This window comes from Tursiops truncatus, chromosome 13 (assembly GCF_011762595.2).
Source record: "Tursiops truncatus isolate mTurTru1 chromosome 13, mTurTru1.mat.Y, whole genome shotgun sequence".
NCBI classification, from domain to species: Eukaryota; Metazoa; Chordata; class Mammalia; order Artiodactyla; family Delphinidae; genus Tursiops; species Tursiops truncatus.
In genome coordinates this window covers 75,594,217-75,610,213 of record NC_047046.1, presented here as the reverse complement: position 1 = coordinate 75,610,213, position 15,997 = coordinate 75,594,217, and the positions used below count along the sequence as shown (strand labels likewise).

The 15,997-nt window shown below is 45.7% G+C and overlaps 1 protein-coding gene across 1 annotated transcript in view; it reads right to left on the bottom strand.

Moving 5' to 3' along the window:
• Window positions 1-14,260, bottom strand: part of ZCCHC2 (zinc finger CCHC-type containing 2) — a 49,639-nt gene extending 35,379 nt beyond the window's left edge. Inside the window, exons 1-2 of the mRNA XM_033837817.2 lie at window positions 12,944-14,260; window positions 492-603 (exon numbers count right to left, since the gene is read on the bottom strand). Coding sequence (XP_033693708.1) covers window positions 492-603; window positions 12,944-13,876 — 1,045 coding nt within the window. The 5' untranslated portion in view covers window positions 13,877-14,260. The remainder of the gene's footprint in view (window positions 1-491; window positions 604-12,943) is intronic.
• Between the last annotated feature and the right edge of the window lie 1,737 nt (window positions 14,261-15,997).

The following is a 15,997-nucleotide window of genomic DNA, read 5'->3' as shown; positions in this document are numbered from 1 at the left end:
GTGAGGAGAAGAGAATATCTGAACTCTTTTCTTTTCAGGTGGCAATGTCCTTTCACTCCTCCACCCAGTCCCCCTGAAAACTGCATTACTGCAGGAAGAACGGGCTTGTAAGGAATTTCTTCACTCTCTTGCAGTGAGCTTCTGTAAAATTAATTTCTTCAGTAGACACTGAGCACGTTCTACAGATAAAGCACTATGCTAATACTCTGGGAGTACGTTAAGGTCTTTGTCCTCCAGAAGTATGCAATCAGATTTAAGACAAGGGACCACAAGGCAGAACCATGTAAGCATGGGCTGGGACAGGGGCTGCAGAGCCAGAGCCCAGACACAGAGTCAAGGAAGTGGGAGGGCTGGCATTTGAGCTAAACCCAGGACCTGTAGGATTTCTCTACTTCAAAAAGGAGAAAGAGGAGTGAGTTAACCAATGTCAGTAGCGCTCTGCAATCTTTTCGTGTACAGATGTTTTAAAGTTGAGGAAAAACACAGCATACCTTCTCGCTGGGTTCTATGAGGTGCCACAGTAAGTCCATCATGAGGTATCGGGGCTTGTTCCATTAAACTGGCCTCATTACTTTGCATATAATCACCATGAGCAGAGTCATTCTAGAGGAGAAAGAGGGGCACATGTTAATCTATATCAGAGACTAAGAATAGTGAATGCCACAAAAATAAACCAGATTAAAGTCCTACTTTTAATAGCAATAATTTTAATAGCAATTTTTAGAGATAAAATAGGTGATTACACATTAAGAGCAGAAAGGTACAGTGTCAGAGCAGTGGGGAAAGAAGTATCAATATTTATCTTCATTTAATGGCAATATTCTATCCATTATTTACTGTCCCAGTTTCCTGGGACACCTTGCAAACTGCTATTCAGAACTGCCAATGATGTCAATTCTTTACCTAAGTGAACCAGGATCAAAGAAATAAATATAAAAAGATGGTACCCTTTATGCTATTCCCCAGATGTAAGGGTATTTGTATTTTTTATATAATTATGCAATTTTTATTCATTACTTGGTCTTAGTGACAGTCTAACAAGACGCTTTGTTAGCAAAAGTATCATCAATACACAATTCTAAACAAGAATGTGTGTGGACAATGACCTTACTATTAATGTTAAACCATCTAATAGCAACCGGGTGCTCTAAATCTGAATTTGCTCAGCCAATCGCTACCATTAGTGAACTAGAGGTAAGTTTCACCCCAGAACTGCTACTTGGAGTAATGAAGAGCATGCTAATCTTACACACAGCTCTCAGAATTCAAGTATTGTCTTGTATATATTGTTACTCTAACCCACTGGGTAAGCCAAAAATTAAAACAGCTTTATCACAGTTCTTTATCACAACTCACACCTTATCCTCCCCTTTATGTTCAAAATCTCAAAACACTACTCAGACCCAAATTATCTCAGTTACAGGAACCAATTACAATTTTGCAAATCTGCAATAAATAAGATACGTTAATTTTTTGAACTGTATAGAGAAATGAAGTAAACAGAAGACCCTAAACTTTCCAAGAATCCTAATTTAAAGACACAGACACAGAGAATGGACTTGAGGACACGGGGAAGCAGAAGGGTAAGCTGGGACGAAGTGAGAGAGTGGCATGGACATATATACACTACCAAATGTAAAACAGATAGCTAGTGGGAAGCAGCCGCATAGCACAGGGAGATCAGCTCGGTGCTTTGTGACAACCTAGAGGGGCGGGATAGGGAGGGTGGGAGGGAGACGCAAGAGGGAGGGGATATGGGGATATATGTATATGTATAGCTGATTCACTTTGTTATACAGCAGAAACTAACACGCCATTGTAAAGCAATTATACTCCAATAAAAAAGTTAAAAAAATATATTTTGTTCTATAGTCTCATCATTCATTCTGGCCTGTCAATGAGTGTGGGTTGCCAGTTGACACCTCTATTTCTAGGAATAAGGCACCATAATAGGTACTCTTGGGAGCAAAGCTTCAGCCTTATAGTATGTCTTGTTCTAGAAACCCAAGGAAATAAAGACTGTCTACACAGAAACACTTAAGAAGGGGAGCACTGACCTCTTAAGTCAACATCCAACTTTCGAATGTCATTCACCAACTTTCAATATTACTGAATAAAAAAAAAGTGGATACAGGAATTCTTCTAACAATAACAAAATCATGTATTTCCTAACCCAAACCATATAATCATTTAATACAAAGTAATACAACCACATTGGCCTAAAATTGCTGTAAATATGTCAAAAATCAATATAAATAAAGCACTGTAATCCTCTCAAATACTTGTGTAAACTGGAAGTTTAGCTTAATAGGTCAACCATTTTATAGAGAGTATTTTCCACACTGTTCATATGTAGTTCATGAATTAAAAATAACACCTTTAAATATAAATGAATGCAAAATATAAAAGAAACAACAGTTTTCATCAGGGAAATGAGAAGCAAAACTACAATGAGATACCACTTCACACCCATCAGAATGGCTATTATCCAAAAAATGGACAAGTACTGGTGAAGATGTGGAGAAATCGGAGCCCTTGTGCATTGCTGGTGGGAGTGTAAAACAGTGCAGCCACTGTGGAAGACAGTACAGCAGTTCCTCAAAAAAATAAAATTATCATATGATCCAGCAATTCCGCTCCTAGGTATATACCCAAAAGAACTGAAAGCAGAGGCTCAAGCAGATAATTAGTACTCCAATGTTCATAGCAGCATTATGAACAATAGCCAAAAGGTGGAAACAATTCAAATGTCCACTGATGAACAGATAAACAAAATGTGGTATATATACAACTGAACATTACTCAGCCTTAAAAAGGAACAAAATTGACACATGGATGAATCTTGAGGGCATTATGCTAAGTGAAATAAGCCAGGCACAAAAAGACAAATACTGTATGATTCTACTTATATGGGGTACCTTAGAGTAGTCAAATGCATGGAGAAGGTAGAATGGTGGCTACCAGGGGCTTCAGAGAGAGGGGAACGAGGGGTAGCTGCTTAATGGATACAGAGGTTCAGTGCAGGATAAAAGAAAAGTTCTGGAGATGGATGGTGGTGATGGTTGCACAACGGTGTGAACGTACTTACTGCCACTGAACTGTACGCTCAAAAAAGGTTAAAACAGCAAATTTTGTTATTATATTTTACCACAATAAATTAAGAAGAATAATTTTATCATGTTGTCTCCACAAATTTTATATTGAAGCAATTGTGTGAAAGTAGTTTGCTTCACAATCAAAATCACATTTTTAAAGCCTGAAGTTACTTTAAAGAACACAATTTAAAAACCAAGTAAAAAGCCTCCTAGTTTAATAAGATAGGCAGAAAAATGGTATTTGACCAAGGACTGAAGTTCGTCAACCCATGAAATATCTACTAATTAAGTTTTCTGCCCCCTCCCAACACCAAGTCTCAGCATGTACCAAAGCTATAAAATCATTTAGACTAAATTTAGAAACTATAAAATTTTAAATTTTATTAACAAAAATTTAATGCCTCATGAGCTACAGAGATCAGAATCACGGTGTTTATTGGTCCGAGCGTGAACGGTGGTCTGTTCTGCCGTTTCTCCTCTCCTTGTCACGCGTGCTTTGCTCTGCATAGAGGAAGGTGCCATAAAATCTGAGAACTACTGGTTCAATGGAATCGTACAGGAAGGAATTATGCCCACTTTTTCTATTAAGTTCAGCTTCCCAAGCAAATGCAATATAGACGACATGCCAGAATTGGCATTTTACAAAAAGAATCAGGACCAAGTAGAAAGTGGGAGAATTTTCTCTGCTTGGATTAAGAAGACGAAGTTTAAAAATTCTAAGCCGGCAAAAGAATGCACAGGAACAAAAAGAGCATTGGTATGTGTGTGCCCTTCTCCTTTCTATAACTCATTTGAGTGTGTAAAGCTTTTTCTGACCTATGGCGTGCTCCTGGTTAGCTCAAATCCACATGTCACGTAATATATCTCGTTCATTCTAGAGATTGCTCAGATTTCAATTTTACGCATGTAGAGTCATCACAATTACATACTTGAGATCTCTTAAATGTGGAGAAAGTTTGTGAAATAGTCAAGTGACTGGACAGTCCTAAAAAGATTCTTCTCTGAAAATACATCATTAGAACAAAGATCACACTGGTCTCATTTTACTTTAACAAAGGTCAAACTGTAGGTTTATTTTAGCTCATCTACCAATGTTCTACACATTCCCTCTTGTCCTTTGATGCGGACTGTACATTTTAAAATACCAAGACATTCTTTCTAAGAAAGAAACAAAAAACAAAAGCAGAAAATGAATTTCTTCGTTTTTTTTACTAATTTTACTAACTTCAGAAGTTTTTACACTCATCAAATCAGACTTAGAATTTAACACTAGTATATATAACAACACCACCTTATTAAGCTTTTGTGGTAGATGAAAGATAGCCAAAAATACTTTTGATACTCCTCCCACTGAAAGGTGGGTCTAATTACCAACCAGTGGATCTGGGCTGACTTTAGAGACCTGACTGACCAGTAGGATGGGATGGAAGGGATGTTCCTGGATGGCTATAGATAGGTCATAAGAAGCCTTGCAGCTGGGCCTCTGGGAACACTTGCTCTTGGAGTCCTGAGCCAGCCTGTGAGGAGTGCAATTCTCCTGAGGCTGCCATGCCAGAGACCATGCAGAGAGAGGAGAGGGGTAGAGATGCCCCCAGTCCCCAGCTGTGTCTCCAGACATCCTGGAGTAGAGACAAGTCGCCCCTGCTGTTAGTTACCTGTCTAAATTCCTGGGCCACAGAATTATGAGAAATAATAATAAAATGGCTGTTGCTTTAAGCCACTAAGTTTTGGGGTAATCTGTTACAGTTCTAGGTTTTAGATTCTCTTCTTTAAATAACCAGGATTGTACCTAAAGCATATGCTATTATTTAAGCAAGATTCATAGAAAGTCTTCCTTTGAATGTCAGAAAATGATTCATTATTAGAAACATTACTGAGATGTCAAATTTCATCTCTTTTGGTAGAAGAAGAGGGAAGAAGCTGAGGCGAATTTAAGAATTATTGTCTGTCTCTTTAATTGAGAGGATGTGGTAGAAAAGCAGATATCTGTCTCATCTTTACTCAATGAAACAGTATAACCCAACCCAAAGAAATGCCTTGAATCAATCTATAGCATCTGATAAAAGGCAAGTTCTGGTGTGAGAAGAAACATGGATGGTAAATGTATTAAAGTTATGCCGCAAAGAACAAAACTGACCCAACAGTGCAGAAAGGAGGGAGCAATGAATCAGCAGCTTAGAAACAGTATGCCATTTGGGTTTCTGCTATGGATTTCAGTATGGATTTCTGCTATGATCATGGACTCACTTCCTATGTAATTTACTGTTTAACTAGAAATGTGCGAATAAGGTGATTCAGCAAGACGGGTGTGGTAGAATTCACTATGTTAAAGCATGGGTAAGCGCACTCTAGTTATTGAACGTGGGAGGAAGTGCTAAACTATGTACTGAATCCGTGTATACACTTTGCCATCACAGCCCACAGACCAGACCTGGCTCTGTTAAATTCTTCCTAACATGACATCTCTGAACTGACAGCGGCTACCTGTGTAGAGCAGGAGTGGCCTGGAACTGGGTGCATCAAACAAAGATGGGAGTGGGAAACTTGATTCACTGTAACTTTCTATGTATTCTGGGGAACTCTGAATTTATTACAAATAAAAAACATTAAAATTGTCGATGTCATCATCTTTTCTAGAGAACTGCTCTTGTAGGATGCACAATTAGGGAAGATCTAGCAGAAGAACACTGATACAAAAGCCTACTGGGGATGAGGGGAGTATAGAATGAAAGAAGTGAGGGCAGCAGTTTTTACCTGGATGTGATGTTTACGAAACTCCCTTTGTGTTTCTGCTCTTTGAACCTCAATGGCGCCATCTGTAGCTGATAGGTGGACTGGTGAAAAAATATAAACTGTATTGGACTAGAAAGGTATAGAATGCAGGGAGTAGTGGTAATGGCTTCTGGCCTAGACCAAAGCTGGGGTGCCCCCCTCTTTAACATCAGCGTCTGTTTCCTTTACCAACCTTCTGCTCTCCTACCACAGAAGGGGAAAGACCTCTTCTTTTACCCTAGAATTAGGAGGCTGAACAAGACCTGCTACATCCCTGGGCTAGCAGCCCCCAGATTTTTAAATCCCCACTTTGCCAGAATGTTTCTTGGGTGAGTTGAAAAGAACGCACCCATGAGCATGGGTACAAAAGGATCTAACGAGGATGTGTCTCTCCTCCCTAGCCCGTATATGACCGAACTGCCCTCTCCTACACAGCCCCACCCCACAGGAGACACCAAAGGATCTTGGTAGGAGGTGAGCCTGGGCTCAGGAGCCTGACCGCCAAATGGCCCTGCACGGACTTCTAGCTGAAGCACAGCCTTCACCCCCAGTGGAGAAATGTTCCTGGGACCATGTGGAAATTGTAACTTATAAAGCTTATGAAGCATCCTTGACAGAAAGTGACTTATAGGTCGGTAATTATTAGTGTTGGGAAACACTGCATTAGGACTTGTGTTCAATACCAACTGGGAGAACAGGCACCTTCCCCAAACTAACAAAACCACTCAACATCACCCTCTCTGTAAGTGTTTGATCTCTTTCCTGAGGAAGTCTTCTCCAAACACCACAGCACTGTGGCTGACACACGACCATGCTGTTCCTTCCAGGACCACTAGAGAATTTCAAGCATTTGATACCCAAAACAAAAATCAGTTATACTGAGGGAACATTATGCTTCCTAACGCTCCCAATTTCAACGTTCCTAACAAGAAACATAAAAACCCCACAATTCTTAGATTATAAACTGCTCACTTGAGTGACCAAAGTTTTTAACTTTCAGATCATAAGCAAGGTACTATCTCAATTCCACATCTGGCTCCCACCACCCCTCAAGCAAATCACGGATCAGAGATCAACACTGGGCGACAGTAACTACGATTACCCAAACAATAATACAGTTTGTAAGTTGTGACTTTCTCCATCCTATCAAAACATCACCCATAGGTTTGCACCAATATGCACCCCTACACACAAAAACTTAGTTAATTTAGGGAGTGCTGTACATAGCACACGACCTGATTTTGAAAGAATAATTAATAAGCACAACTATTCAGCATTCACTCATTGAAGCTTCAGTTCAAATCTATACTGTTCCATGCTTTCTACCTAAAGGAACAATTCCTTCTATTATTTCCAAAACAACTGTGCCTATACTACATGGCTGCAAGTAACCATAAGGTAGCTGATAATTCACCAACCCCCCCCCACCAAAAAAAAATCACTTCCTGATGCACTTTGTCTTACAGCAATTAATCATAATGGTATTTTTCAGAGCTATATTTTTGTTTGTTTGTTTTTTTGTTTTTGTTTTTGTGGTATGCGGGCCTCTCACTGTCGTGGCCTCTCCCGTTGCAGAGCACAGCCTCTGGACGCGCAGGCTCAGCGGCCATGGCTCACGGACCCAGCCGCTCCGCGGCACGTGGGATCCTCCCGGACCGGGGCACGAACCCGTGTCCCCTGCATCGGCAGGCGGACTCTCAACCACTGCGTCACCAGGGAAGCCCTCAGAGCTATATTTGAAATATCCTAAGCATACGAAATTTTGACTGAACACTTACAATATATGCAATGTTGACCAAAAAATGAGACGTGATGCCTGAGTCTTTGGGGAACTTATAAAATTGACCTTCCCTCCTGGATTTTAAGTTAAAAATAACTCAAAGTAAAAGAAAAAAAAAAGAATCATAGGATACGTAGCGAAATTGTAACACAGAATATACACGCTACTGGAATGCAGAGGCAGTGAAGAGTCTTAGGAGAAGATCACCACACGGACAATTCCAGAGAACAACATGCAAGAGGTGATGGCATGAGTCAGCCTTGAATAAAAGAACAGACGTGAGAGGAAGGAGCAGAAGAAAGATTTTGAGTCCAAAGACCTAGTAGAGACCACGTCCCATCAGTCACTGTAAGAAAACATGGTATGATTAAATATTGCTTTAGGAAGATGTATCTGGCAGTGGTATCCAACAGGTAAGAAGTGGGAAGGCTGAAAGCAAGGGAATCAGAGGTAAAAGTCCCAAAACAGAATGGTGTCAGCAAGGATGAGAAAAGGGGGGATCCAGCATATGAGGGGTGGAGAGGATTAAGATTATCAAGCAAATCAGAGTGACTAGGAATATGATGGTACCATTGAGAAAACTGGATGAGTCTGGAAGATCTTTTTTTTTTACAAATCAGTGATGCATTCTTTTCATACATATGAATTTAAAGTGACAGTGAACATTTCAGGGAGACACACAAATTTCCACTTGCTCCCACTGCAACCAGTTTCTTTCATCTGACCTTCAAGGCCCTCTGTAACCCAACCCCTATCATCTCTTCAGGCTTCTGCATTTCTGTTCATCCACTGCAACCAAATTGTGCTATCCACTCTTGGAACCATCAATAGACAGATGGGTTGACCTATCTCACTCGTGTTTACCAAGCATTTTCATGTACGTTATCACGTTCATCTTCACGGCAGTTACATGCAATAAATGGTGATGAGATCCCTATTCAATACTAGGCAGTCTGAAACGTGAAAGGCCAAATAACTTGCAAAAATGACCTCTTCAAAACCTAAACCTGACCTCAAATGATTTCCTGAATGAGCATTAAACAGGCCCAATGAACTAAGACATTTAGAAGGGCATTAAAGCCAAATGTTCCCTGGAGCATAGGAAGAACAGAAGGAAACGGACTACCGAGCACCCAGCAGCTCTGCCACCTGTAACATAAACACCCGATTAGGCACTTCCCTTCTGGAGTGACTGTTTACACAGCCTGGATGAAGGTGGCTTGTGTAACAAAGCGCTCTCTGTGAAGAAAGGGAGTGCTGTGACAACACAGTCCTCCATAATGGAAAACACGGTTGATAAAAGTGAAACTCAGTCTGCTTTGAGGGTAGTTCAGGCTTTTTCTGCTTTTCTTAAAAAAAAAAAAAAAATTAAGCTTAATATTTCTCAAGAATAACAAAAATATTAAATATGCTTAAACATCAGCCAATTTAATAGCTTCTATAAAAAAAGGCATAAAAATGTTTAATTATCCATGGATTCCAGGCTGCACTCTGAAATAAACGAAAAATTACATAACTTAACAAAACTGCAAAATAGCTTTACATCATCCTAACTAAATGTGAAAAAGATTTAAGCAGATTATGGTTGCACGGGAGTTCATGATAACCCAAATTCAAAATATGTATTTTCTCTATTCCCATCCCCAAATCCAATATGGGGAAAATACATATTTTAATGATTTGTGACCCAGAGAAATGCTTCCTTTGGGCTTATCTGTAGCATACCAGATCTTTACAATGTAAGAATTAACAAAACTGCCCCAAATGTGTCTCATACATCAGCTTAATTACTTAACCTTCCTGAACACCAATCAATTTAGAGGTATGGTAATAGAGAATACAGAAAATACTATTATGTATAGACTTCTATTAGGCTTAAAAAAAGAAAAGAAAAGAAAAGAAAACCTACTCCTGAAAACAACTGATGTAACAATCTGGATGGCTGCATCTTAGTGGAAAAGAAAACGCACTGAACGTCATTCTCAAAGAATTTGTGCTCAAGACAATGTGAATTATTTTGCATCATATCCCCTTAATTCAATCACCATAACCTTAAAAATAAGTTATTATTCCCATTTTACAGATCAGAGTGAGGCTCACGGATTTAAGTGTCCTGGTTAATATTACAAAGTAAGTGGCAGAGCTGGAATTTAAGCCTCCAAGTCTAGTGCTATACTAAACATGGCTATCACTCTTCAAGGCTTTGATAGCCTCTACAACACACTTCCTGTCCCCTATCCCATAAAAAAACCCCACAAAAGGTAATTAAAAACAAACGATATATATTACATTAGTTAATTTGCAGAAAAATTAATGGTATATTAACTTACGGTATAAGTGAGATTTTCCCTGAGTTCTCCTTACCTGAGAAAACCACTGCAGAGAAAAATGTAAGTAACTGGAGGAGGATACCCAATAGCTCCCATTTGCTACTAAAATAATTACTGCTTAACTGTGATCTTCTAAAAGCCTCTCCCCAAAGGCATTTATTAAGTGAGCTGTTTGTATTCTTTGCTGCAGCCAAAGCAACCTAAAACTTCCCGTAAGTCATGGCTAGTATACCCTTACTCTAACAGAGAATTAAAAGACGATTAGCTCTACTTCATCCATTTAATATAGCTGATGCTTAAGACACTAGTGAAGAAATACAATTATTCCTAAGCAATGAAGAAGTTACAAGTATGGGTCTGAAAGGTTACTTCCGGGGCCAAAAAAGGCTGCCACAAGAACTCCCCTTTGCCATTCCCAGAGTGCACCATGCAATCCACAGGGTTCTTCGCTCGATCCTTCAACTCCGCCTCGCCCAGCGAAGGCCTAAGGGACACCCCCTTGGAAGCGCGGCCCGTCCTCAGCCCGCTCCCCCGGGGGCGGGCCCAGCGCCAGTCACGTGGGAGGCGCGCGGCCGCCATCTTGCAGGGCGGGCGAGGGGAGGAACCCCGCAGGACCGGCCCCCAGTCGCCGTCCGCCGGTCCGCGGCGGCGCGTGACCGCGCGGCCCTCGGGCGCGAGCCTCGGGCACCTCCCTGCAGACTCGGAGGTGGGCCCTCCCTCCCCCTAGTGCATCGACGGTGCAAGGCCGCGGTACAGCTGGGTTGGACTGCAGTGAACAGGGATTGAAATCAATCCACCCCCATCTGCCGCCTCTAGAGAGCGAGCCTGGGAGCAATAAGATCCGCGGAAATGTCTTCAAGTCCATAACAAGCCACAGCTGAGGGCCTCCGAGTCCACGCCAACAAGCAGAAAGTGTGGGGCAGTAACAATTTAGTGAGACTTAAGTGACTTGTTACGGTAACCCTAAACAACTACTGGAGAAAAAAAGTTCATCACAACACCAACGTCTAGAAATAGCTTTCAGTGTCACCTGTAGTGTGTGTATCCCCTATTATTTATTCCCCCACTTCTACTGATAGCCACAGCACAAGGCACTGCCTGAGAAGTAATATGTGCTGAAATTAATGGCAGGATGCCCAGCCTCACTCTGTCCACTCTTCCCAGCACTCACTGGTTGCCAGAAAAGGCCACACACTGCAGTCACGATAAAAATTTCATTACTGTGGTTTTCGTGCTTCTCTCTCCTTGTCTAGTCACCTTCCAACACATTATAAGCAAATTTTAAAGGCAAAAAAAAAAAAAAAAAGACTCAGCTTTAAAACCGGAAATCGGTTACCCTTGTTGGAATGATACGAATGGAATATAAACTGCTCCACTGTGGGACATTTTGATTATATCTACACTCTAAGGTTATCTCTACAATATATACTATTACAAGAAAACAATTTTTTTTAAGATATATAAGTACTGCTTCTGAGTTCAGACTTGCTTCTCTAAATTTAATGGCGGGTGCAGGATTTCTTTGGAATTATTTTAGTGAGTAGGCTGAAGAGTGGTAAGGGCTTATACCATCAGTATACACAGTTGCATGCTAGTAGTAGATATTGGAAAATATTTCAAGCTCACCAAGAAAATTCTGGATACTAGCGTTACTACATCTGAGTTTGATAAAGTATGTCCTAAAATGTGAGTTAGTCACTTCACAGAAGCCTCGTTATAAAAAGGAGGGGTTCAGCCTAGATTATCCCTAAATCCCTTCCAGCCCCCAAATTCCTTTCATTCTATGGGTGCTGGGTCCACACAGCCATTAGAGAAATACAATGCCCAGTTTAAATTCCAAGGTATTGAACGTCAGCAGATATATAAGTTTAATTAACTTTCAAGCAAGGAGTGAAAAAACTCCCCCTTTCCATCCTGGAGATCACCTAAGTTAACACGGCATCCAAATAAATACTTTTTAAATAGTTGTGAACCACGAAAATAAACTTACTGTACAGGTTTTACTCTAAATAAAAGCTACTACTCCATAAGATTGTGACGCTCAAGGACTTTATATTGGGCCTAGATTATTATTAAATTGCTTTCGTGGCCAAATAAATTAATTTTCTTTAATGTTTGCGACAAATGACTTATCTTAATTCTCGTCTTCTACACTTTGGTGTTTAATAACTTTTTAGAAAACACTTATGCCTCAGTAAAGGACCAACAAACATCCCCGTACTCAAATGTGTAAGCACGGCTCAAACCCGTTAGAAACTAGGACACGCCAGAGGCAAAGAGCATAACCAACCGCCCCAGGAGGGGTTTCTTTACCCAGACAACCAGCGCTACGACTTATCTAATTTGAGTCATTTCGCGGGTCTCCACATCTGACGTTTTTCTGGGAACATCAAGTTCCCTGAGCAGGAGCCAAAGACCCTACGACTCCCTCTAACTCAGGCATACACTGAGCAAAAAGAGCCCCTCTGTATCAAAGACAGGGCCACACGCCGGGAGCGCACCTTTAGGACGCCTCACCGAGGGGCAAGGCAGAGCTTTACAACGTGTGACCAGAGCGCCAGGAGGCAGGAAAGGGAAAGCTCAGCCCAGGGCTGACTGCGGCCAACACACAGGCTCCCCTAGCGCTTCGCCTTTCCCAGCACGTCGAGATGCTCAAAGCCAGAAAGGTCCCGAGACCCTTCATCCGACAGGGGGACGGGGCTGAGCGCTCCATGTTTTCCGTGGCAACTCCGGCACGGAAGAGACTTCTAGAGCATTCTGTTATGGCGGGTACCCGTGTGTGTAGGGGCGGGGGGGTGGGGAGTGCAACTGAGCGGCCCAGCAAAACGCAGATTAGTGCTCTGGGGCTGGAAGCCTGGGCTGGGGATGCCGAGCCACCTGCGCCGGGGTGAGGCTCGGTCAAGGGGCGTCCGAAAGGCAGGCGGGGGAGGCCGCCCCGCGGGCGTAGGGAGGCTGGCGCGCCTTACCTGGGCCCTGGGGCCGGCAAAGTTACACAGCTCCGCCTCCCCGTCTTCGGGGCTCCCGCGGAGCGCGGTGCGGAGCCTCTCCAGGTGCTCCCTCAGGGTGACCCGCTGGTGGAAGGAGAACGCCGGGTGCAGCGAGGCCATGGTGAAGAGCAGCAGCAGTTCCTCCTGGGCCCTGAAGCCCAGCCCGCCGCAGGGCTGGGGCTCGGCGCCGCCGCCTTCCGGGCCGGAGCCGTCCTTCTCGGCGTCCTCCTCGTTGTCGCCGTCCTCGCCGGGCTCGTCCTCCGCGCCGCCCCGCGAGCCGTCGCCCCGGGCCGCGCGCAGGCTCTTAAGCACCGAGTCCACCTGGGGCAGGAGGCGGTGCAGGCGGCCGGCGGCCTCACGGTTCTCGGAACCCAGCAGCGCCAGGTAGACGATGAGGCGCGAGCGCACTGCGGGCTCTCGGAAGTCGGCCAGCGGCCCCGGGTCCGAGAGACCGTTGGCCTTGGCCTCCGAGTCGCGCAGGTAGTGGTAGTCCTTGCGCGCCAGGTCCTCCAGGCACGAGCCGAGGAAGCGCAGCTCCAGCGGGTTGCACAGGTCCAGCAGCCCGCACATGAACTCCAGGCGCTGCGCCGAGCCCAGCACCAGCCCGAACCACTCATACACCCGCTCCTGCTCGCGCAGCGCCGCCGTGGGCCCGCCGCCGCCGCTCGGCATGCCCGCCCCCGCCGCCGATCCGCCAGCAACAGGCTGCCCGAGCCCCCCGGGTGGCGGCGGCGGCGGCAGCGGGGGGCCCCGCGGCGGGCCCGAGAGCGGCGGCGGCGGCGGGGGTCGGCAGTCGCGGCGGCGACGCGGCGGCGCCTTAGCGCCTGGCCGCGCGTCCGCCTCAGGCTCCTCCGCCTCGGGCGGCGGCTCCGCGGGGTGCGACGGCTTCAGCGGCAGCTTCATCCTCAGCATCCTCGGCTAAGGCGGCGCGGACATGCGAGCGGGGGCGGGAGGGAGGGGCCAGGAGGAGGGGCGGGGGCCGAGGCGGCGGTGCGGCCGTCAGGAGCGGGTCCCCTCCATGCCGCCGAGGGAGGGCCGGGGGCGGGTCTCGGCCGGCAAGGGGGGCGGTGGCCAGCCGGCGGGGTCGCTGGCGTAGTCTTCCCGGGCCAGAGGCGGGGCGTGCCCGCAGTGGCTCCTCCCCCTGGGCTCCGCGCCGGCTCTAGGAGCCCGGGTGCGGGTGGGAGCGAGCAAGCGAGCGAGCGTGTCCTCCTTCTGCCTCCCTCTCCCGTCGTCCGCACTGGGCTGTGGCGGCGGTACCTGAGCGGTTCCCTCGCGAACTGGTGCGGACCGATCGGCTGGGAGAAGAGGAGGAGCGGCTAGTCGGGGCGGAGACGCTTGCGGGCTCCACTCAGGCACTTCAGCCAATCAGCAGCCCGAACCAATGGTTGCGTAGATCTCCCCGCCCCCGAGGCCCGCCTCTCTCCGAGAAGCCACGCCCAACTGGCCTTTAGGCGCCTTCCCGCTGGACGGCTTCCGCGCGGTCCTAATGTCTGGTGGTTGCTGCGGGTCGGGGGGAGGACGCTGTGGGACTGTGGGTGGCGGCTAGATGGGCAGGAGCGCGGCGAGGAGGGTGCAAGCCCCACATGTGAGGAGGGAGGTGGGGAATTGCACCTTTTCCAGGGGCCCGAGCACGGCTTGTGACTACCGACTCTGCCCTACCTCCTCACGGGGGCCGCCGCCCCAGAGCGCCGCCGGGTTCCCTTCGCGGCCGCGTGGTACGCGTCCCAGGAACCGGGCTTCCTCCGAGGGAGCGCGCTAACCCGCACTTCTTCGGTTCACAGCCCGGCCGACTGTCTGGAAGTCAGCGACAGGACAGTTCCCACCGCAGCTTTACCGGGATCTCTGTGTCGGCTCTCCGGATTGCGGATCGGGGAACAGGGTGGGGAAGCTGGGCTGCGGCTGTGGGTTGGGGGGCCAGGACACCTCGATCCCGGGCGAGCGCTCACCCGGGGCGCGGGCGGCACGGGTCGACGCTGGGGGCGCAGGGGCGACCCGACCCACGGGAGTTCCACGGCCTCTGGACCGAGGCGGGACGCTCGGGTGTGGACGCCTCTGGCCTAACAGTTGCCTCTGGTCTGTAACGCTCTTTGGAAATTATTTCCACGACAGTTAGCAAAAGCCCTCCAAAGCCCCCATCTTTGGGGGATTATTTTATTTTCTACAAAACGTAATATTTTGAATTCCCATGCCGGGAACAGGCTTTCAACTTTTTTTTTTTAAGTTTTCATTTTTAAGGTTTAAAGACCTCCAAAATCTCTTCCCTCTCTGTTTGCTTTTTTTTTTAATTTATTTATTTTTGTTTGTGTTGGGTCTTCGTTTCTGTGCGAGGGCTTTCTCTAGTTGCGGCAAGTGCGGGCCACTCACTTTCGCGGCCTCTCTTGTTGCGGAGCACAGGCTCCAAACGCGCAGGCTCAGTAATTGTGGCTCACGGGCCTAGTTGCTCCGCGGCACGTGAGACCCTCCCAGACCAGGGCTCGAACCCGTGTCCCCTGCCTTGGCAGGCAGAGTCTCAACCACTGCGCCACTAGGGAAGCCCCTGTTTGTTGCTTTTTAAAAACCAATGGAGCCTAAGTTTTTACGGTCCCACTGGATCTTTTGAGGGTTAACTTTAAAAAGGTGGGTTTTAAAAAAAATCCTTAATGTTTTAAATTAGGAAGTCCTATTATAGCTATATTGTGGCAGTATGTAAAAAAAGAATCACTTTTTACGAAAGTCTTTCTGAAACTATTTGGACATCTGTTGGGAGAGCATATGCTGAGCCCTCTTTACCCCACAGCTTTATGCCCTAAGAAGCTAATTTATAATTCAGTAAAAGGCTGAACTAAAGCCTAAATCAGTTTCAGTGATAAAATAGGGAGACAACTGTTTTCAACACACTTGAGATTAGTAAAATATATGAAAGCCATTCTTTCCTGTAATTTGCTATTTCCTTGTGTTCTTTTGGTGTGATGTAGAAATCATTACAATCAGGAGAAAACTTTACAAGGACTTTTATTATTACAGTCCTTGCCCCTGTTTGCTGTCAACCTCACC